This window comes from Drosophila miranda, chromosome 4 (assembly GCF_003369915.1).
Source record: "Drosophila miranda strain MSH22 chromosome 4, D.miranda_PacBio2.1, whole genome shotgun sequence".
NCBI lineage: Eukaryota > Metazoa > Arthropoda > Insecta > Diptera > Drosophilidae > Drosophila > Drosophila miranda.
The window spans coordinates 28,098,797-28,119,557 of record NC_046677.1 but is presented as its reverse complement, the minus strand read 5'-3'; the positions used below and the strand labels follow the sequence as shown (position 1 = coordinate 28,119,557).

Genomic DNA, 20,761 nt, shown 5'->3' with positions numbered 1-20,761 from the left:
CGCTGCGCCGGTGTGGTCTTCAACCCTATCCGGCAACATGAGTCTAAGAAGAAAGATGTCAGTGCCATATCGGCTCTGCGCTCTTCGAGTAGTGTCTGGATATAGGACGGTGTCGGATAACGCAGCCCTGGTCCTCGCGGCCATGATACCGGTGGATATACTAGCGCTCGAGATGACGCATGTATATGAAGCGCGCGCAGGGATGCGAACTAATGCATCGCTAGAGACCATCCGTGCGTCGGAAAGGCGGGCGTCGATAGAAAAATGGCAGGCAAGATGGGACACGGCCACAAATGGACGGTGGACCCATAGACTAATCCCGGACATTGAGTCATGGATAGGGCGGAGAAGCGGAGAGATGAACTACCACCTCACCCAATTCCTGACGGGTCACGGAGGATACAGGAAGTATCTACATAGGTTCAAACACGAGGATACTCCCGAGTGTCCTGAGTGTTCGAATGAGAGCGAGGATCCGGAGCATGTGATCTACCACTGCACGAGGTACCGCTCAAGTGCAGAGTATTTCCCACGACCAGAGGAGCTAATGGCGTTCATGACGGAGTCCGACGAGAACTGGCAGCGCGTTAGCAACACCCTAATAGCCATCCAGAGCGATCTGAGAAGATGCGAAAGGGAGCGACGCGTAGAGGAGAGTGCCTAACGTAGGCAACCCATCCCCGCGAAGTAATACTTTGCGGTGATCCCGCGGGGAATGAGGTGTGCAGCTGTGCGTGGTGGTGAGTTTAGCTGGGAAGCCCCGAAGGGGTAGTCCAGTTCGTTGACTGGTACGGGCCGGTCGCGTCTCTTAGAGATTCTCACCCGCCGTGGCGTATCCATGGAAAAAAAAAAAAAAAAAAAAAACACTCTGATGCATGGGTATGCAAATGTATGCCACCAATCGGCCAGTGCCAGTGCCTGTGCCTGTGCGTGTGCGTGGAATGCATTTAATTGGGAATCGGGGAATCGAGTAACGAGCGTCGAGCTTCGAGCGGGTTGCTCCAAAGGTTATTCCTTGATTCCTTGCTGGGGTGCCTCTGGGAGCGTGCTACATCCTGCACGTTCACGTGTGACTGTCCCTTTGCCATTCAGCTGTTCTCGAAGAGTAGATTATTCCAAATATTCCTGCCACAAAGCGTTCTCCTCTTCAAATATGCCCAAAGACACATGAAACATCCGAGGGTTCAATGGATCCATTCTCCAGGAGCCGCCCTCGCACTCTCTAGGCTCTGCCCGCACTCCTCTACTCTCGTCTCCATTCCTCCAATCACCCATTCACCCATTGACGACCACATGTCGTATTAGTAATAATAATTTACACATTAGTATTCCTGTAGTTGCGATATATTGGAGGGGGGGGTGGCGGCAGGATATTCGAGGGGTGTGGCAGTGCCAGTGGCAGTAGTGTTCGTGCCCCGCGTGTGTGTGTGTGTGGCCCACGCTCAATCAATAGTCAATTTTCAATTTGTGTCCGTGTGTGCCCCCGCCCCCTTCCCGTACCGTACCCCCTTTCCCGTTCCGTGTGGCGGTAGCATTGATTGGCGGTTGTTTAGGGTCAACCAACCCCCCCCTCGTGCCCCCTGCTGCTCCTGTGGTTATTGTTGCTTTCGCTGTTGTAAGCCAATTGATTTGTTGGTCTCTTTGCTGCTGCTGTCGCCACTCCATTCCGAGGGGGGGCACCCCTGGGAGTACCCACCGGAAATGCCACGCAATTTGTTTGTTCGCACTCAAGCCGCAAATATTGTGTGGAAATTAACTTGTTAAGCTACTGGGCGGTGAAGAGGGGCAGGGGAGGGGGATGGGGGCGTACAGGAGGGCAGAGTGTGGGCGTGGTAATTGACATTCGATTTATAATGGAAGAGTACCAGAAATGGAACTCCATCCCCCCGTATTTGAAATTTCTGTGCTGATCGATAGTCGCAGATACAGATACAGATACAGATGCACAGCTAGAAAATATACTTTTTTGTAGAGTATTTTTCAAACGATCCCAGTAGGCCCTGAGTCGCCTTGATTCCCCGGACTCCCAATTTCTCAGTAAAATATTTCAGTATACACTCGGATTCCGACTCGAACGGAACAAAATTCGTAAATTTTTTTGAAATAAATCGAAAAATACTAATCGTAAGCCAAAGAAGGAAGGAATGTCGGACGTTTCTACGTCAGTCGATCCACCGGAGGTGGACGATCGGGAGGAGGAGGAGGCCAGATGGGTTGAACGGCGCCTCCAGCAGTTCTCCAGAAATACGCTGGTGCTACCAAGTGCAACAGAGGGGCAAGAGGGGCCAGATCCACCAGACGCTGATGCAGAGGAAGGGCCACAGGCAGAGGCACAGGCAGGGGCAGTGGCAGTTGCAGTGGCAATGGCAGAGGCAGCGGAAGTGAACGTCGATTGGGTTAATGTACGGCTAAACGAACTGCTTGAAGCGGCAGCTGCCGCACACCCGAACTCTGATTGGCTCCTCGAACAGTGTGCGCACGTGCTCCAAGCGGCAATGGACGCCCACAACGCAGCTCCCGTCGGCGGGGAAGGGGAAGCAGAGGCTGGCCCAGTTTGGGCCCATGAACGGATAAACCAAATTCTCCAAGGGGCAATGAACGCCACCAACGCAGTCTGGGCCGCCAGGGCCGGGCGCCAGCCACCGCCTGCTCGCCGCCAGCCGCCCCGTCGACGCTCTGGTGAACGCCGCCGCGGCTCTCCCCACCGGCTTGTGGTGGGACGTGCGACTGGTGCTCGTGGCGGGAGACCCGCCGTCGAGGAGGAGAACTCCGACTGGGAGGTTGAGTGGATAAACCAAATGCTCGAGGAGGCCAACCAGCTGGATCGGACTCTCCGAGCATACGAGGCAGCCAGGGACGGCAGGGTCCCTCGCCGCCATCCCCATCTCCGTCGCCGCCGTCCCCGTCTCCGTCGACGGTCCTGCCGACGCCGTCGGGGCTTTGGCGCCGGTTACCGCCGCCCCGTCCGCTACATTGGGCCTACCAGCCTGATTCTGGGACGAGTGATTGCTCCTCGGATGGTTCTTGGACGACGTGGATTGCGACCCCTCAACGACAACAACAACGACGGCAACGACAACGACAGCAACGACGGCAACGACGGCAACGACAACGGCAACGACAACGACAACGACAGCAACGACAACGACGGCAACGACAACGAGGAGGAAGATGTGGCGAATGCAGTGCGGAATGCTGGCTATGGCTACCGCATTCGCAGATTCAATCGGTAGCCTCGCGACGAGATTCCCCGATTCCCCGATTTCCCGATTCCATGAATAAAAAAAATAGTACTTTCAAGGATCGCAGCTAGGGATATTTACAGGGGGTGGGGTGGGGCACTGCTGCACTTCCGTATTGCATTTCCTATGCTGCCGCACCAAGTGGCATGCAATCCTCGCGCATCGAATGGTGTCCGCATCCATGGCTTTGCGGTTTTCCCATTTACTGTTCAAGTGGGCGCAAAATCGGAGCCCATGGAGGGTGACGGGGAGGGACAGTCGCCTGGCAATGCCAACGACTTCATTTGCAACATCAATCCCGACCTCATCATCAAGTTGTCTGCTGTGGCACAGTGGCACTTGCATTACGGCATTACGGCAGCAGCAGCAACAGCCACAGCAGGGACTGCGTTTAATAAGGCGTGTGGCAGCCATCCAGAAGGGGCAGGCTCTAGTGCTAGAGCATTGAATGGGGCATGTGGGGGGCTGTGGGGCTGTGGGGGGCGCCGTATAATTAGCTTTAATGGCCTAATGCGCGCGCTGGCCATTCCCGTGGCTGAGTCCTGGTCCTGGCTTTGCCTTTGCCTCTCCCCTTTTGAAAGGAAGAGGAACGAGACGAGTCCTTTGACAGAGCGACCTCCGATTCTCGTTTAGGCGAGAGAAGAGCCCCACCTTCTATATGCCTGCCACTCGAGTATTAATGAAAGACCTGCCCTGCCCTACTCCCCGCCTCTGCCGCACTTTAAAGCAATTTTCCAGCCAAACAAATTTGCAGGAAGCAAAGAGTTGCAGCGGAGTCTACGAGCGACTATTTATCTGCCCCCAATTGCTGCACGCCCGTACTCCTCCATTCACACGTAGCAGGTCCTGTGGGATGGCCTATCCTGCCGCTGCTGCCGCTGCTCCACAGAAACTTCTTGCCTCATAACTTCACATTGAAGAAGATGCATATGCAACACGTTCGTGCCATTCACTGGGGCTCCTGCTGCCGCTGCCGCTGCTGCAATGACTCTCGCTCTGTGCCACAGAAAGAAGAACTGCCGGCCTCCTGCTGTCTGCCGGTGTCTTGGAATCGAGAATCGAGGGACAATCAAGGAGGACACAAGCAGCAGGATGTTTTCCCACCTTAAGAAAGCAGGAAAATACTCCCTCTTTGGATACTCCCTTCTGTGCCTTCTACAGGGTATTCCATGCTTCGACGCTTCCTCTATTCTACTCCGAAATCTAGAAGATATACGACGAGGCGGGAATGCTGCAACTTTTTCTTAGTGCAGCATGAAATGAATGCGTTTTGGGGGTCTGTTGGGGGGCTTCCTGAAGGCAGGAAGAAGAACGCCTTTAAAAGAGGAGAAGAGCGATGCGGATGAGCAAAGAAATGCTGATGGCGGATGGCGGATGGCGGATGGCGGATACGGTTAAGGGTTGAGCTGAAAGTTAATTGAAAAGTATTGTTTGCTGTTTTATGCCACACTGTTGGCACTTGCCACACACTCACACACAGAGAGAGGGAGACAATGAAAGCGGAGGCAGATGCTGCCATTTTCCATTTGCGATTCATATTCCACTTACCTTTTACTTTGCCTCTTGGAGCGGCGGATGGGAGAAAAAAGCGCAAATTGCTTGTTGGAGAAAGCCATACAAAAACGTAGCATTTATTGTGTTTGGGGTTTGCCCCATCCCCCCTCAGCCACGAGGGGAGCGGGCTTACAGGGTATGCTTATACATTGTCTATTCTATATTCTATAGGTGTATTTATTAATGACATAGATCCGACTCTTGGAGTAGACCCCAGGGCCTCCTCCGCACGATGTATGAATGTATGATTCGATCGGATGACAGAGAGAAGAACGAACTCTTCTTCTTTGATATGTGTGGCAGATCTTTTTCGTGGGGGATACAACCTACGAGAAGCCACTAACTAAAGCGCTAATACATGCACTAGCATGCGACTAACTTAAGAGAGAAACGTGAGAGAGAGGAGGAAGATCCTGCCTGTCTTTCATTCTTATTTGATTATCACTTGAGAAAGGGAGAGAGAGCACACACACACAGACGAGAGAGAGAGAAAGAGACAGAGAGAGTATCTACAACACTAATTAACAATCGGGGGAGGGGGAGGAAGATCTCAAGAGAGAGACCCTTGGAGGAGCAGGAGCACCGGCAGCATCTCCTTCATTCGAGCTGCATTCATCTTCTGTGAATCGTTTGCCTCTGAATAATGAGTACTATTCAAACGTGAACGTGGGATGCTGTGGGGGGAGGCGATCCTCAGCTCAGGATCGTCGCGTGATCCGAGGCCTTGCCATTCTTGCTGATCAGCGCCTTGGGACCTGCAGGAGGGGAAAGGAAGTGCATCAGTAAATGCTCCACAGAAAGGGGGCGTACACGTACCCTCCGTGTCCGAGGCACTGGCCACGCCCATGATCTTCAGCGAACGAAAGAGCGCGCCCAGATTGGAGCGCCCGTCGAGATACTCGCTCTCCAGCCGCACCACCGCCGCCTTCTTGCTCTTCGTTTGCGTGTGCCACACCAGGATCTGCGAGCAGTTGCTGCCACGCGGCTCGATCAGGTCGAGCCGCAGGCCGATGCTCCGCAGGAAGCGGTCCTCCTCGAAGCCCGGCTTGTACGGCATATTCACGTTCGGGAACTGGGCCATGTACTCGAGATTCACCGCGAAGCCGGCCATGTCCACGGGCCAGCGTCTGCCCGCGAGCCACGAGTCCAGGAAGGCCACCACCTTGCCCTGAAAGGGAGGGAGGTAGGAGGATTAGAGATCATCCCCAGAGATCGTCTCCGGGACAAGACGCACCTTCCGCACCACCGGACCGCTGACGCCGTAGTCCGCGATGAATCCCACGGGGAACATGGACACCCGCTGCGTCTGCCGGATCTCGGAGAAGAGCCCCAGGTCGTAGGTGTTGTCATCGTCCCCGAAGTAGAGGACGCCGTCCGTGAGGTTCCGCTGCCGCAGCCACTGCAGGGCGGCCCTTCGATTGGCCACGCCCCGCGGGGCAGGCTTCACCTTGCGAAAATTGCTGGGCATCGGACTCGCCAGATGAGTGTAGGGGATGCCTGGGGAGGGAGGGAGGTAGGATTAGAATGATGCACTCCTCTGTGTAGATGGACAGATGGAATCTCTACCGAATCTCTTGAGCATCCCATCCATGAACGTGTTGCATCCCTCCTGATCGTTGGCCACCAGCCAATGCAGGCGCGGCACGTGCAGCAGGGTGTGGGCGAGGCGCGTCAGCTCCGGGATCTGCTCCCGCCGCGGATACGTGGGCGTCACGAAGTAAATGATGGGCAGGTGTCCGTACTGGGCCACCGGCTTGTCCTGCACGTACAGCCGCTGATCCAGGTGGCCCTCGCTGCAGAGATGCAGCGACTCGTTGAGGGCCCGCGAGAGGATGCCATCTGTGGGAGCAGAGCGGGGGAATGAATCAGTGTTTGTAATTATTCAACTATTTGCTGAGGGGTGAGCACCTCCATTGACCCCCCACGATCCCATGATCGTGTGGCATCACGTAAGCATTCCCAGTCGCTTCTGGGGGGAGGAGATGGAATCCCAGTAATGGGCTAATTATACGCCATGGAATAATGGAATTCTTATCCAAAGATCTTCCAATGCGTGAGGCGTCTCCATTATGGCAACCCCCACCCTCCCCCAAAGTGTAAACCGGAAAACGAGTGCAAGTGTAATTGCAACTGCGGTTCCCGTTAATGGAATTCGAGAGCGGAATGGAATACTCCCCAACTAACGATAAAACGATATGTAACACATAATTCTCCGGATAACAAAAGGGGGAACCCTCTCCCTCTCGTATTCCCACCCCCCGGTCGAATGCACTAATAAGTTATTAAATATTGACGGCACGAAAATAGAGACCCACCAAATGGGGTGGTTGGGGGGGGGAGAGCACGCGAATGATGATTATTCCAGGTGGAATGGACTAATCGAACAATGGACACATTCAGGCCGGCCGCTCGTTTGTTTGTTTGCCGATATCACAGTGTCTGCGTCTGCCATCATCATCAGAGTCGTAAAAACTGTTGATGGTGGGGCTGTCCCACCCGTCACAAGTGCGTATGTTTGCCCCATCTCCCCCCCCTCTGCGGCGGCTGATAAACCAAACACTTAACAATGAGAATGGGAGGACGCCACGACACGCCGCAAGCAACAAAATCAAACAGCAATCTGTAGCCAGGTACGGAGGGAGGCACCTCCACGCACGTACCCCATTTTAATGATTAATTGGTGGTGCCATTGGGGAGTACGAATACGCGTATGAATACGGTTATGAATGTGAACGTAAATAAGAGTCGAGTGCATAGAGCCCCAGACGGCAGACCCGGAGTCTCCATGGGGCAATCGCAGGAATGATTAGGAGACTCATCCTGAATTCCCCAAGCATATGACCGCAAGCATATGATTGATTCGTGATTGGTGATTGGTGGCTTGTGACCCTCCCTGCGGGACTTTTTTCTAGATTCAATAACGAAAGGCTGGAGATACTACGATCCAAGGCCCAGAAGTAGAGCCATATCTGTCCCCAGCGCTCCTTGAAGAAGAAGAATCTACGCAGCGATACGAAATGTTGTACCCAGACATCGGGGCACTATTTGGAAGATCTATGAGTCATATTTCCCCATAGCTGGAGACGGAACATTCGATAGCTGAATGTTTCTTCGGGGCCTGTAGCCAGTTCATTCATGAATGCGTCTCCTTAATCTCTCGATTCATGAATGTGAATCATGGCATTCATGCCATTCACTGGAGAGGCGGAAATTTACAAATTGTTAACATTTGCTTAGACATTTTGATGGCAATTTGAGTTGCACTGTTGTGTGTGTTTGTGTGTGTCCGAAAAATACACTTTGCCATATTGGTGATAGTGACTAAAATGTTCGGTCGTCCCACATTTCCTGGAGCGTGGGTGCTATAAAGGAGCGCTGGGGCCAGATAAATGCAAGTGCTATATAGGGAAGTGTTATATATAACTGCAGGTGCCGTATTGTTTCGGGGGGGCCACTTTTCTTGGGGGTATAGTGGAAATATACTACTATAGTGGGGGAGGGGCATGCGGTCAAGCACCCGTCTCGACACGCGCAATTGAAAGAAATTGAAATTGAAATCGACTCGACTCGACTCGAGGCGGAACGAAACAAACAGATGATCCCACAACAAGAGCACAGATTATGGGGGCAACAAGTGGTAACACCTCCCACCTCCCATATGCCTCCCCACTGCCCCCTCTTGAGTACTTTTGTACTGTTTGTAGTTGTTTTCTCATGGAAATTAAAGCGAATCCGAACTCTGGACTCGTTTGAGGCGCTTCTACTCGAAAGGCGGCGCCGGATGGTGAAAAGGGGGGAATGGGGGGATGGGAAAAGTGCAATTAAAGAAGGGGTGTGCCATTCAGAACTCAAAAAAACTGATTAAAACAGAGTCGTAGTCGCAGTCGCAGTCGGAGTCGCATTCGTGTGGTATGCCATTCAGATATGGGATTTTGTGTTTACACGATTACGAATCCGAAAAGCCCATGTGTCATGGGTGGGGCGAGTTGTGTAACAGAAGGGGGCAGAGGGGGCCCCTAATTGAAGCTTTCTTTTGCCAAGGAAATCAATCGATATAGTGTCCCACCCCCTTCCTATCCGTCCATGCCCCAAAATGGGCATTGGGGCATGCAAGCGTAGCTACCATTCCCGGAACAGCGAAGAAAGCCCGTGCGAAATTGGGTAATGAATTACGGATAGCCGACGGAGGGCCAGCAAGGAGGGGGATATCAGAAGAAGGGAATACCCTACCCGAAAGATTGGGATTCCCAATCGATCTGCAAAGACTTGCCCCCACTTGAATGTGTGGCTATGCCATCCATAGACCTGCCTGTCGCATTCCTCTCCCCTTAGTCGATGTACCCCGTCGTGACATTTGGGGAGGGCCGTGTGAAGTGGAAAGCCCCAGTTAGATGGAATATTTGACCTTGTCCACGGCGCGGCTTTCGCGGCGTGCAATAAAAATACACGGAGGCCAAAGAAGGCACACAAAAGGGGGGAGGGGCGTGGGGGTGTGGTGGCTGTCAATGGAGTGTATGAGACGCTGCAAGACAATGCTATTAAATTAGAGCAATTACCGCAAGGGGGGGGGGGGGGGCATGAATAATACAACAAACGGCAGCATGAAACTGAAACCAGAAACTGACAGCCGAAGCGACAGAAACAGCAAACAGCAAACAGCGAAGCGAAGTGGATCGACCAGCTACACGCGATAATAACCGCGGCCCATAACTCATCGAAGCGGCGAAAAACGCGCGCGGGGTGGAAAAGTAGTGGCCCCCTTTCGGGGATGGACCTCTGCCCAAACCCATATGCCCCGGCCTCGTGCAGGGTATCAGGGTGTCGGTCAGTTTGATTCGTTTCGTTGGCCCAAAGCCAAAACAGAAACGGAAAAACCGAAAGTGAAAGTGGGGTCTCTTTCTCTCTCGTAAATCACTTTCCAGTCCATCGTGGGTTGGAAGGGGAGGGGAGGGACAGGTGCAACGTGCAATAAAGAAGGGAAGGGATGAGGGGAAGGAAGGACTCACTCACATGATCTATATGGATTGCGGATACTTGAATCTTTTTGGTTTTTGGATACGAACTTGAGCTGGTCTTGACCATCGAATGCGGGAATTGTCTTGCGTTGTCTGGCCAACTCCCGGAAGCGGGACAGGCCGAGGGATTGGGAGTGCTTACCCAGGTGGATTCCCTCATCGGAGTCATCGGTGGCGCCTCCGCCGCCGCCGCCCAGTCCCAGGGCGAGTCGCGTGTCCGTGCCGAGGGTGAAGTAGCAGAAGGCGATGAGGAAGATAAGGGCCCCCCCAAAGAGGCCTGCTGTCCGCAGGCAGCGGCGCCTGCTCCCGACGACGCCACTGGAACCGCGAAGGTGGGCCATGGGGGGTGGCAGGGAATGGGTTGCCAGAAACGGTATACTGGGTGCGGCCCCCTTGGGGCGCCGCTGCTGTCGCTGGCGGTGCTGCTGTTGATGCCACTCGATGTCCTCCTCCTCGTCGTCGGACGATGTCAGTGGCTGGTCGAGTGCCGCGTAATAGGCACTTGGCATTATGCGGCTCGGGGCACGGTTCTCCGCGGATGGGACTCAGATTCAGATGCGGTTTCAGGCGTCAGCTGCTGCAGATCTGGGGCTGGCAGTGGCGTTGCTGCTGCTGCATCCCCGGACCCCACGACGACGCAGACGACGACTGTGATGCAGAGGGCGCGGGGCTGCGTTTGCCATTTGTGGGGTGGAGGGGAGGACTAGAAGCCGTCCTCCTCCCTCTCTCCTCTCCTCTCCTCTCTCTTCCCTTCTGTTATACAATTCCGAGAACAGAACGAAAGACCCGAAAATTAAGCAAATTCCAAGCACATTTGGCGGCCACTCTGCTCTGCTCTGCTCTGCTCTGCTCTCTTTTCCTTTTCTTTTCAGTTATTGTTATTTCTGTTTCTTCTTCTGGGTTTCTGTGTTTCTGTGGCTGTCACACACGCGGGGGAACAGGGCGGCAGCGGTAGGTCTATAAAAAACCAAATCAAAATATTCGCCAGAGCCACAGAATCGACGAACAAACACGCGAAGACGCCGCCGCTAGCTTTGACAAAAATCTGAATAATCGGAATAAACTTTTGCACCGCCTGCTGCCTCGCTCGCTCGCTCTCTCTCCCGTGTTGCTTTTGTTGTTTTGCTCTCTCGCTCTCTTTATCTTTTGTTGTTCGAATGCCTTCTAGGTGCATGCGAGCGCAGGGTATAACTAGGTTAGGTAGGGGCAAGTGCCGCTTGTGGTTCATTGGATGCTAGGAATGTATGTCCCTTACCTGTGGAACACCTTTGTATAAGTTTACCTTACCTTAGCTTATAAATGCTTGTACCTTGGCTCTCTCTTCAACCACTACCACAGCTGGCCCAGTGTTGTATTGGGTAGTAGCAGACACTCTTTTGGGTTTGGGTCTTGGCTAAATTTCAAATTGGAAATTCATGGGTAAAGCGGGAAAGTATTTTTCAAAAGCGAAAGAAAAGGAACCCTAAATCTTGCGATTGAAATTTTTCCCTTTAAACGATAGCAACAGCTGTCTAGCCAGAGAAACCCGAAACACTCGTAGACTCCATAACCAATCCGTACACATTGTATCTTATCTAATCTGCACATTTAATCGCTGCAATTGTCTGGATGATTACGAGGTTCTTTGGGCCTTTTACTGATATTTGACTTGGCTACCATTTCGCAATATTCTGTATTTCTCCCCCTGAATCCCACTGAATGCCGCAGAACCACTGAATGAAAGCGAATGATTTACAAACGGATAGAACGGGTGTTACATTTATTTCTTATAAAGTTTTTTACGCTTGCGGGTTGTGGGGCGGTACAAATGTGTCTACAATTCGTTTAGTGTGTGTGTGTGTGTGTGTGTGTGTGTGTTTTTTGATTGTTAATTAAGCAAATGTTTAAACGATTAAAAGCCACTAGTATCTCACTTTTTTGATTGCTGCACTCTTTCGGGAGCTGCACTGCAGCTCTCTTATGGGGGGGAAATCGATTGGCGGACAACAAACAAACAACACTCCTTGATCCTGATCGCTCCCGATCCTCTCTGCACTTATGGAATAATTAACTAAATGTTTTATGTAGAACTCGAAGCGGTGTGGCGGTCCATTCCGGATCCATCCTAGATGTTGGCCTTGATGACATCCTCCAGCCGCTGGGCATTGGCCCCAGCGAACTCCTCCACCTTGTTGGTGTTCTTGATGAACACAAACGTGGGCATGCTGCAGATGTTGTAGTCCATGGCAATATCCTCGGATTCATCGACATCGACCTGCAGAGACAGAAACAGATGTAGATGCAGATACAGATAGATATGGGTCCACTCCAGAGCAGTGGATTCTCACCTTGAGGATGACAATGTTGTCGGCGTACTGCGTGGCCAGCTCCGCCAGCTTGGGGGCGATCATCTTGCAGGGGCCGCACCAGGTGGCATAGAAGTCCAGGACCACCAGCTTGTTTCCCGCCTGCTGCAGCTGGGCATCGAGGTCGGCCTGAGGGAGGGATAGAGAGAGAGAGAGAGAGATGGAGTGGTTATCATGTGTGCGTGTGCCTTTTCCATCCCCGATTGACCCACTTTTCCCCCCGTCTCTCGTTTCCCGTTGATCCACCGTAGCTCCCAGCACTCCCTCTCCTTATCGCTGACATGTGCGCGATAAGGGCGCTGTTGTAGCCACAAACTGTTGCCTGGCAACCCCAAAACTTGCCAGTCCCCCCCACAATACCCTTCCTCTGCTTTTCCCATAGGTGCTAATCAGATGTTAATGAGTTTCCAGTCCGCTGTTCTATATATTCGATCCGATCTGTATCCCATGGCACGGCACACAGTTTTCCATTTGATTGAAATGTTTTCTGGCCAAGACCCCGCAAGAATTGTTTCTAAATAATAAACGAGTGTGGCGTGCACTTATAAATTCCAAATGAATGGGAGCACCCCTCCAGCGACACGAACATAAGAGTGAAATGCAATGAAATTAGAGGTTGGTTGTTGGGTGTTTTGTGTTGGCTGTTGGGGCCCCGCCTCTGTCACGTTTTCCGCGGCGGTGACCTCTAATTAATTTGCGGGTATGTGCGATGGTAATCGCAGAAACAGAGTCAAAGAAATGGCTCTAATGGAATTACTGTGGGCATGGGGCATGGGGCCTGTGGCATTCGGCAGGTGGGGAATGACTCCCCAGAGGGGGGTGTGGAATGGGAATCCGGCTTTCGGTGGAGAATTAACATAAACGGAACAAGTTCTGGGAAACGTGTTCCAAGATGAGTAAGATTTCCATCCAAAGATGAGATCTATTCTATAGATGATTCACTCCATGATCAAATCACTTTTGAATGGATTCAATTATAATGTCGAAATTGTGTTTAGGAATGTTCCAGCAAGTGGTTTCTTCCGATAAGCAGGAACATGGGTAGACCACAAATGGAATACAAATGGAAGAACGGACGGGGTTAGGGGGTCAATGGTTAGGAGGTGGCTTGTGCTTGTGCATTAAATATTTACATGAGTGGAGGAAATCCACACTGTACTCTAGAGAACGCGAAATATTCACTCTCTGACGCAATATTTGGTATTTTATTCGTATTTACGAGAGTGGCAGGGGAAGGGGCATGGCAATGAGATGTGCAGGGCAATCATTCAACCGGTTTCCACCCCTTTCCGAGGGGACGCTCTCCATCTCCGTCGCTGTCGCTGCTGCTGTCGCTGAATGGCGCGTAAAAAACAGTACACCCTGTACAGTAGTATTCCTAACCCCGAGAATTAGACCCCGAGACCCGATAGCGATTTATTGCTAGCTCATGCTCTGAATACACTCGCATTCACATATTCATGTGGACTATATTTGTGGAGGAGATTACTCAATCAAAAGTCGGAATGAAAGACCATTAAATTCCACTTTCCTATGTCTTTCCACTGCCCGGATTCCCATGACATTTTGGCCAGACCACAGACGGAATGGTCATCTTTGAGAGATGATATCATAACCTTCTCTTCGCTCTGTTTCTCTTTCTCTCTCTGCTTCTCTATGCTATTCTCATACTGGTTTTTGGCTTTCTTTCTTGATTGTTTTCGCTGTTGGCTGTTTCCCTTCCCCCTGACATTCGTTGGGGCCGCCAAAGCGACAACAACACTGCCTGAGGGCCACAGACACAGCCACCTCCATCGCCCCCCCTGCCCCCAATTTTCGTCGTAAGCAAACGTATGGCAAAAGCGTGGAGAATGAAATGAAACGAAGAAATAGAAAAAGATAAAAAGAAAGAGGAATTCCAATTCCAATTTCATTTCCATTTGCACTTAGTTTTCTATGGCACGGGGAGGAAGGCTATTTATTGGGGATATTCCACACAGCACACAATTGAAGCCGGAACTTGTCGCCCACAGACTATTCACGATTTATTCACAGATGATTCACTCACCTTGTCTTTCACTTGGTAAACCATTATGTAGCTCGGGAGGTTGGAGGTTGTGTTGTGTTGCGTTGGAGCCGGCGGTAGAAAATGTACAAAAAGTTACTTAATTAGCAGCAGTGGAGTGGAGCAGAGGAGCAGAGCAGAGAGAGCACTCTTCGCCACGACGCAAGCTCGTTTCGGTGTTGGAATTCGAATGAATGATGCCGAATCGAATGCCCAGCGATGTTAAATATAATCTTTGCTGTTAGCAAGCTGTTGGCTGGCGCCCCTAGCCGCGGCCGTTTCTTGAACTTCTTCGTTAACAGTGCTCTGTTAGCATACCTTTAAGCTCAAAGCAGATTCGAGTTGGAGCGAGAGCGCTCATTTTTGCGTTTCATGTATGAGTTTTGAGTTTTTCTAGAGCTTTCATGTTAACGTAACATGTGCTGTCTATGTTGTTACTGCTTAACAGCGTCGGAACAGTGATTCTGCCAACGTTCTGTTTAGCTTCTATGTGCATTCAGCCGCAGGGTATACCCGCTAACGAGGTGCTAGCGCCCCTACTCTCCAGAGGGCGCTGCCTGTAACGGAAATTCAAACTGCGTAGAGAATCAACACATATTTCATAATTTATTTGAAAAGAAAACAATTCTTTAACACTACAAATACGTTTTTGGAAATTAAGATTTCGCCACTAATCACTATCACTAAACTAAACTAAACGCTACTAGCTAGTGAGTGATTCCTCCCTCTCTTTAAGTACAAATCTGTCAATGGGCCGCATGTGTGGCAGCTGCTGCCGCAGAGTGGTGCAAATGGTGATGATGATGGTGATGGTACGTGAGCGTGGGCGGTGGGGGCGGAGGCGGCGGGGCCACTGCCACTGTGGGCATCACTCCGATCGAGGGCTGTGCGATCTGGGCCTGAGCCTGTGCCATCTGCTGTTCGTACGAGGAATAGTGATCGTAGTAGGATCCATAGCCGGAAGCGCTGCCGGGATCGATGCCAGGATTCGATGCAGCACCCGTGGAGGCGGACACTGAGGCGGGTGGCACTGTGGTTCCCGTATCGAAGTAGCTGACGCCGTTGTAGCCGTTGGCGCTCTCGTAAAAGTGTCCAGCGGCAGCGGAGACGCCTCCGGGGAACTGCTGCTGGTGCGGATGCCCGTGTGGATGGTGCTGCTGCAGATCGTAGTCCTGGACGAGTCCCTTCGCCTCCCGATGGCTGCTGTAGTAGTAGTCGTAGTTCTCCTCCGCGTACGCCAGCGGCTGCGTCTCCACGGTGGCGTTATACTTGACGGTTGGCTGCCCCTGCCCCTGCCCCTGTCCCTCCCCCTTGCAAAGCTCCTCCTGGATGCTGCCCCCGAGGTGCTGCTTGATCTGCGAGTAGTTGATGAACTCGGGCTCCGGCGTCGCCAACTGAGGACTCGACTCGTAGGGGATGCCACACCCCGTGGCTGCTGGGCCCTGGTGGCACATGGCGTTGCTGTAGCCGCCGCTGGAGGATTGCTGCTGCTGCTGCTGCTGCTGGTAGGAGGCTGCCGCCAGCTCCGAGATACAGGCGTACGGGAGGCCCGGGGACTTGCTGGGGGCCGTGGCGGCCGCCGGCGTGGCATGGTAGATGGTGGGATAGTTGTAGGTGATGTGCTGGTGGTTCACCGTGAACACATTCGCGGAGCTCTCGCAGTGATTGCCCATCGTGGCCTCCGCCCCGTTCAGCGGCCAGCCCCCCGCCACGCCGCTGCTCGCGTAGCTCGAGGATTGGCCCGCCTCCAGGTAGCTGTGGCAGGTGCAGTGGCTGTAGGTGGTGTGGCACTTGCCGCAGCCATTGAACGGATAAATGTCCAGAGCAGAGGCGGCAGAATGGCTCAAGGGATTGCTGGCCGCCGCCGGACGATGCCCCTTGATGCCCTTTCCCATGAGATTCTGCTGGAAGGAACAGTTTTAGGATCGGAGGAGGAGGAGGAGACTGTGGCTCAGACTCACCTGCTGCTTCACTTGCTTCACCAGTCCCGCGATGACGGACTTCTTGGGATTCGTGGCGCCCACAGAGGCCTTCCCGCCGAGCGGAATCCTGCCGAAGGCGCGCTTCGAGACACTCGAGTTCTTGGGGTCTGGCCGCAGGTGATCGTGGACTCCCTTGGCCTGGAAGAAGATGGCGTTCCCCGAGTGGCGCCAGAAGTGGGTCACGGGGTAGCCGCAGTGGCCGCGGCAGGGCTTGATCTCCAGCCTCCCGCCCCGGCAGCTCTTGTTGGGGCACTGCTTGCCCTCCTGCTTGCGGCGCGCCTTGTCGCAGATCGCAGGCCGCAGGTTGATCCTCGACCCGTTGGGCAGGACGCAGTGCTGCGAGCACACCAGGACCCCCAGGCAGCTCTTCTTGAGGATGTTCACGTTGTGGTTGTTGGTGTTGCGCATCGCCCAGCCGGAGATGTGCTTCTTGGCCTCCTCGTTGTGCAGCGCGTAGATGTGCCGCACATGCCCGTCGCTCCACTCGCTGAACTCGTCGAACTCCAGGTCTGCCACATGCGGCACGATGGCGTCATTGATGTCCCAGTCCCGCTTTGTCTTGACCGTCATTCCGGCAGAGAGGCAGAGATTCTGTTGCTGCTGTTGGGGATCCGGCTGCTGCTGCTGATTGCTGAGAATTTGCTGCGACTTGAAGCTGTAGCCATTTCTGTGAAAGGAAGATCCATTTTGGATGAGTAATCCCTCAGTGGGAGTATCGGATGATCTACTTAGATCCCCCACCACCACTCTGGTGGGGATGGGAATGGGGATGTTCCCCTTTGTTTTAGTGCCTCGTTTAAGGAATTTCCATCTTAATTGCATCCTAAACTGTGAAGCTCGCTCTGGCGGGGAGTCTGTCTGTCAATCAAATGAAATGCTTGCTGCATTTACGATGCGGCCTGCCCCATGAAACGCATAAATCTACCGTTGCCTCCGCCACCAGCCCCGGCCCCAACTCCGTCTCCAAACTCCGTTCTATGGCTTGTAATCCAATCCGAATGAGCGCCAGTTTGGAGCTTGGAACGTGGAGCGTGGAGCGCCGGCGGCTGAGTCAGGCACGAGACTCGGAGATTGAGACCTGATCGACTTGATTGAAGGGGCAGATCTCGCGAGACGACGCGCCGTGTGTGGGAGGGAGAATGTGTGGCCGATCGTTTAGTGCGGCTCGCGGTCTGCAATTAGCCATAAATTTGTTTCGATTCAGGCCCCAACCTCGCACTCCCTCGAGCGTTTTTGTTTTTATGTGTACTTGGAAGCCACAGCAGGTTGCACGAATGAGAACGCTCTTGGCTCTTGGCTAATAACTCTGGCCCTAACACTGGCTCTGATTCTGTTTCTGATCCCGATTCCGATACCCGTGTCGGTCGTGTCGTTTCAATCACTTGGTGGTCCCCCCCCCCCGCCCCCCCGGATTTCTCGATGAACCTGTTGTTCTTTTCTGTTCTGCTCCGTCGTTCGTCGTGTGGCAAGTCGCTTGTGTGTCGGCTATCGGTGTGCTCTTAGCGCTTTGTTTTGGGCCCGTAAATTGACTGCCTGACACTTGGTGTCTCTTGGGTGTCTCTTTGGGCGCTCGTTAGTCGCTCGCTTATCTCAGATGTTGATTGCATCTCACTTCGTTCTGGCTCTGGCTCTGGCTCGGGGTTCCCCTCGCGGGGGGTTCGGGAATCTCATAATAAGTTTGTCACCTAGAAAATATGTCTCTATATTCCTCCTATGTCCGAGAGATGTTGTGACCCTTTCACTCGTGGCCCCTGCCTCTTGCTATGCGCCCCCGCCTTTTGGGGGGGGACCTGTGTGTGTGTGTGGTCTCCCTCCCGCGGCGGCATCTCTGTGGATCGGTCGCGATTGGAGTGCCACATTAACTAAGTTGTGGTGCACACGGCATGCCACAGGCCACAGCGTGTGATAATAAAGCGTTGGAAATCATTTACATTTTGTGGCCCCTGCCCCTGCCGCTGCCCCTGCCCCACGCTCTAATTGATCGTTTGATTTGTGGCACCATCTTTTGGGGGTGTGGGAGAGCTATGTCTCATCGGAGGCATGCAACGGATTGGAAAATGCAGATGGATGTGTGTCAAAAGATCGCGAATTGGGGGATACTTTACAGATACGTGTCTCTATAGGTGCAGGTACAGATACAGAGAGTGGAGACTCGGAGACTCTAGTGGCAGATACTTCTATCTAAGATACCTATTCCATCGGATATCCCTCTTTGATTTCTTCAGGAGATACTTTACTTTGGGGATACTTTGGTGTATCTTTCCTGTACTTTGTTTGTGACGGATGCTTTCATCCGGAAGATACTTTTTCACTTACATTACAACCATATTCCAAGTGAATCCAAATGAATGATCAGCTGCTGTAATCCCAGTGTTGCAGAGATACTTTTGATAGCGGATTGTATCCAATGGATGTATCTTGTTCACTTCACAATTGCCACAGCACTCGATGGATGGATAATCATTGTAATCCAATTAAAAGAGGGCGAGTATAGACTCTGAAAATACTCTGAGTAGTATCTCACGGATACCGCACTGTTAGCCGTCGCTAATTTCACGAATTTCAACGCACGCGACGACGACGACGACGACAAGAGCGGATGCTAACGGACGACCTTTCACTGTGTGGCAACCTGTGAGAGGAGCGAGCGCTTTGTATACTCTGCGTACTGTGTATCTGCCAGATACTCCTCCTCGTGCAAGAGACAAAAACAAAAGCAGCGCCACGGCCCAGCAGCGGCAGCAGACAAAAGCAAACTTCAGCGCTAAAGATACACAGATACACGGAGCCACGGAGTGCGAGCGATGCCAAGTTTTGTCAACAAGGGAATGAATGGATACGCGCGAGCTCTGGCACTGGGCTCTGGCTCTGTCTCTGGCTCCACCTACAAAAGCCAACAAAAAAGCAAGTGGCAAAAGGGGGACAGAGAGGGGGTGCGGGTGGACAGATGGATAGATGGATGGAAAGACGGAACCACCCGCATAATTTGGCGAAAACTCCACTCTCCACACACACACGGGCACACCGACACACGCACACACAGCCGCCAGCCGACAGCCGACGTCGGCGCATAATCAACGGCCACGAACAGCCAACAGGGCGAAGAGGAGCCGCAGCTGCCCAGAGTGCCGAAATGTATCCGTCAGATACAGATACTCAGAGCCCAGAGTCCAGAGCTGAGCTCCCTTCCAGGCAGCGGCTTCTTCCAGGCAGCAGTAGCGGCGGCAGCGGCACTTCTCGCCTCTGATTGGTCGGATAAACACGAGCACACGCACACGCAGACACACTGCATCTCTCTCTCTCTCTCTCTCCCACTCGCTCTGGAGTACTGCTCTTTTCTCTGTGCTTGTGTGCGTGTGTGTCTTTGAGAGTTTTTAAAGTTTTGCCTATTGGGAGTGGAGGGGAGAGGGGCTTCCATGTGCAACAGCCGATAAGAATCACAGAAATTTAATTACTTATTATGCCGCTTATCAGGCGCCCATTGTTCCGCCGTCGAAGGCGAAGGATGGAGACCGAGACAGAGCAATCAGGAGAAGGGCAATAGAGAGAGGGGGGATAGATTTTATCATCTCTGAAATGTTTGGTCAATCATTCGGATTTTCATGATTTATGATTCTTAATGAAATTATCGAAAGATACACGTTTTAAGGGATCCTAAATGAAGATATCATAAGTTGGAAGATAACGTCTCGGAATCTGTACTCTATATACCATATGAATCTCCCTCTATATCTACGCTGAATCCATGCGGATGTATGGATAATCGTTTCCACTGAAATTTCTAGAACAAAGATAGTTTCTTCTATCCCTTAAGTATGTACTCCATAATGGATGAATGTGGCTTTAAGCCTAGCTTAAAGTGGCAACAATATCAGGGCCAGAGATCCCCCTGAGGGCCAAGAAAAAGTGCGGAGAGTGGGGGGTGGGGGGCTAATGCTCTGGCCGTGTCGTTGCGTTGCGTCGTCTCGTGTGTGTTTTCACCTGATCGCATCGCCCGCATTCGCCATTTGGGGCACTGTTAAAACACAAGCAACAACAATAAAAACACACACAATTTATGCGTCCACTTGGTGGCACACACAGACGCACAGCTACAGCTACAGATACATCACAGATACACCAGATACAATGGGAACAATTAACCAACGGCAGAGGCAGAAGCAGAAGCCGTGTCATCAGAGGAAAGAGTCCCCTGACAGAAAAGAAATGGAGGAGCCGCCAATAGGCAGGCGGCGTCGTTCAAGTGAAAAGTGGGGGAAATGCCGTTGACAGGAAATGCAAAGCGAGACCGGGGGCCAGTGGCAGTGGCAACTGTTGCTGCTGCTCATCGACTGTGACCCGTAATTAAAATGTGTGGCAGTGGCAAAAGGAGTGCATGGAGTGGGAGTGAGTGCCCCTGAACGCACTCGAAGATACGGGATTGGGCCCTCAAGAGAGAAAGAGAGAGCGGTGGAGGGGGAGGGGTACATGCCGCCGTGTAACTGCGCGCGGAAATGGCTGAAATGAATGGCTGCTGTTGCTGTTGGCCATTTGCTAGCCCCCTGTGTTACCAATTTCCCCCACTCCCTCCTCTACCTCT

At 52.5% G+C, this 20,761-nt stretch overlaps 3 protein-coding genes and 1 long non-coding RNA gene across 6 annotated transcripts in view; 1 reads left to right on the top strand and 3 right to left on the bottom strand.

The window, feature by feature from the left end:
• The window catches only part of LOC117189074, a 60,723-nt gene that overhangs the window by 15,037 nt on the left and 24,925 nt on the right, over window positions 1-20,761 (top strand). The window lies entirely within an intron of this gene.
• On the bottom strand, window positions 4,838-10,927 carry LOC108161793 (galactosylgalactosylxylosylprotein 3-beta-glucuronosyltransferase S). Its single transcript, XM_017296142.2, has 5 exons — window positions 9,954-10,927; window positions 6,363-6,635; window positions 6,031-6,293; window positions 5,613-5,964; window positions 4,838-5,551 (listed from the first exon to the last, which is right to left on the bottom strand). Exons 1-5 carry the CDS (start codon window positions 10,318-10,320, stop codon window positions 5,490-5,492), a joined length of 1,317 nt encoding a protein of 438 aa, XP_017151631.1. The 5' UTR covers window positions 10,321-10,927; the 3' UTR covers window positions 4,838-5,489.
• LOC108161794 (thioredoxin-2) lies at window positions 11,542-14,390 on the bottom strand. The gene is made up of 3 exons (XM_017296143.2): window positions 14,204-14,390; window positions 12,139-12,285; window positions 11,542-12,065 (listed from the first exon to the last, which is right to left on the bottom strand). Exons 1-3 carry the CDS (start codon window positions 14,225-14,227, stop codon window positions 11,916-11,918), a joined length of 321 nt encoding a protein of 106 aa, XP_017151632.1. The 5' UTR covers window positions 14,228-14,390; the 3' UTR covers window positions 11,542-11,915.
• Window positions 14,781-19,032, bottom strand: LOC108161787 (transcription factor glial cells missing 2). Of its 3 annotated transcripts, none has more exons than XM_017296134.2 (3): window positions 18,499-19,032; window positions 16,162-16,849; window positions 14,781-16,104 (listed from the first exon to the last, which is right to left on the bottom strand). In XM_017296134.2, the coding sequence occupies exons 1-3, from the start codon at window positions 18,507-18,509 to the stop codon at window positions 14,947-14,949; spliced, it is 1,857 nt and encodes a 618-aa protein (XP_017151623.1). In that variant the 5' UTR covers window positions 18,510-19,032; the 3' UTR covers window positions 14,781-14,946. The 3 variants fall into 3 exon arrangements, with proteins under 3 accessions (XP_017151623.1, XP_017151624.1, XP_017151625.1); XM_017296135.2 differs by having other exon boundaries at window positions 14,781-16,101; window positions 18,499-19,031; XM_017296136.2 differs by lacking the exon at window positions 18,499-19,032 and adding an exon at window positions 16,911-17,409.

What these genes read in the sequence shown, in the direction of transcription:
- LOC108161793 (XM_017296142.2), bottom strand. Translation starts at nt 10,320, where the DNA reads ATGCCAAGTGCCTATTACGCGGCACTCGACCAGCCACTGACATCGTCC. An exon ending in CGATGAGGGAATCCACCTGG is followed by an intron (nt 6,636 to 9,953) that starts GTAAGCACTCCC and finishes CTGCTCCCACAG; the next exon opens with ATGGCATCCTCTCGCGGGCC. An exon ending in GCGGTCCGGTGGTGCGGAAG is followed by an intron (nt 5,965 to 6,030) that starts GTGCGTCTTGTC and finishes CCTCCCTTTCAG; the next exon opens with GGCAAGGTGGTGGCCTTCCT.
- LOC108161794 (XM_017296143.2), bottom strand. Translation starts at nt 14,227, where the DNA reads ATGGTTTACCAAGTGAAAGACAAG. An exon ending in TTTACCAAGTGAAAGACAAG is followed by an intron (nt 12,286 to 14,203) that starts GTGAGTGAATCA and finishes TCCCTCCCTCAG; the next exon opens with GCCGACCTCGATGCCCAGCT. An exon ending in ACAACATTGTCATCCTCAAG is followed by an intron (nt 12,066 to 12,138) that starts GTGAGAATCCAC and finishes CTGTCTCTGCAG; the next exon opens with GTCGATGTCGATGAATCCGA.
- LOC108161787 (XM_017296134.2), bottom strand. An exon ending in TGAAGCAAGTGAAGCAGCAG is followed by an intron (nt 16,105 to 16,161) that starts GTGAGTCTGAGC and finishes TGTTCCTTCCAG; the next exon opens with CAGAATCTCATGGGAAAGGG.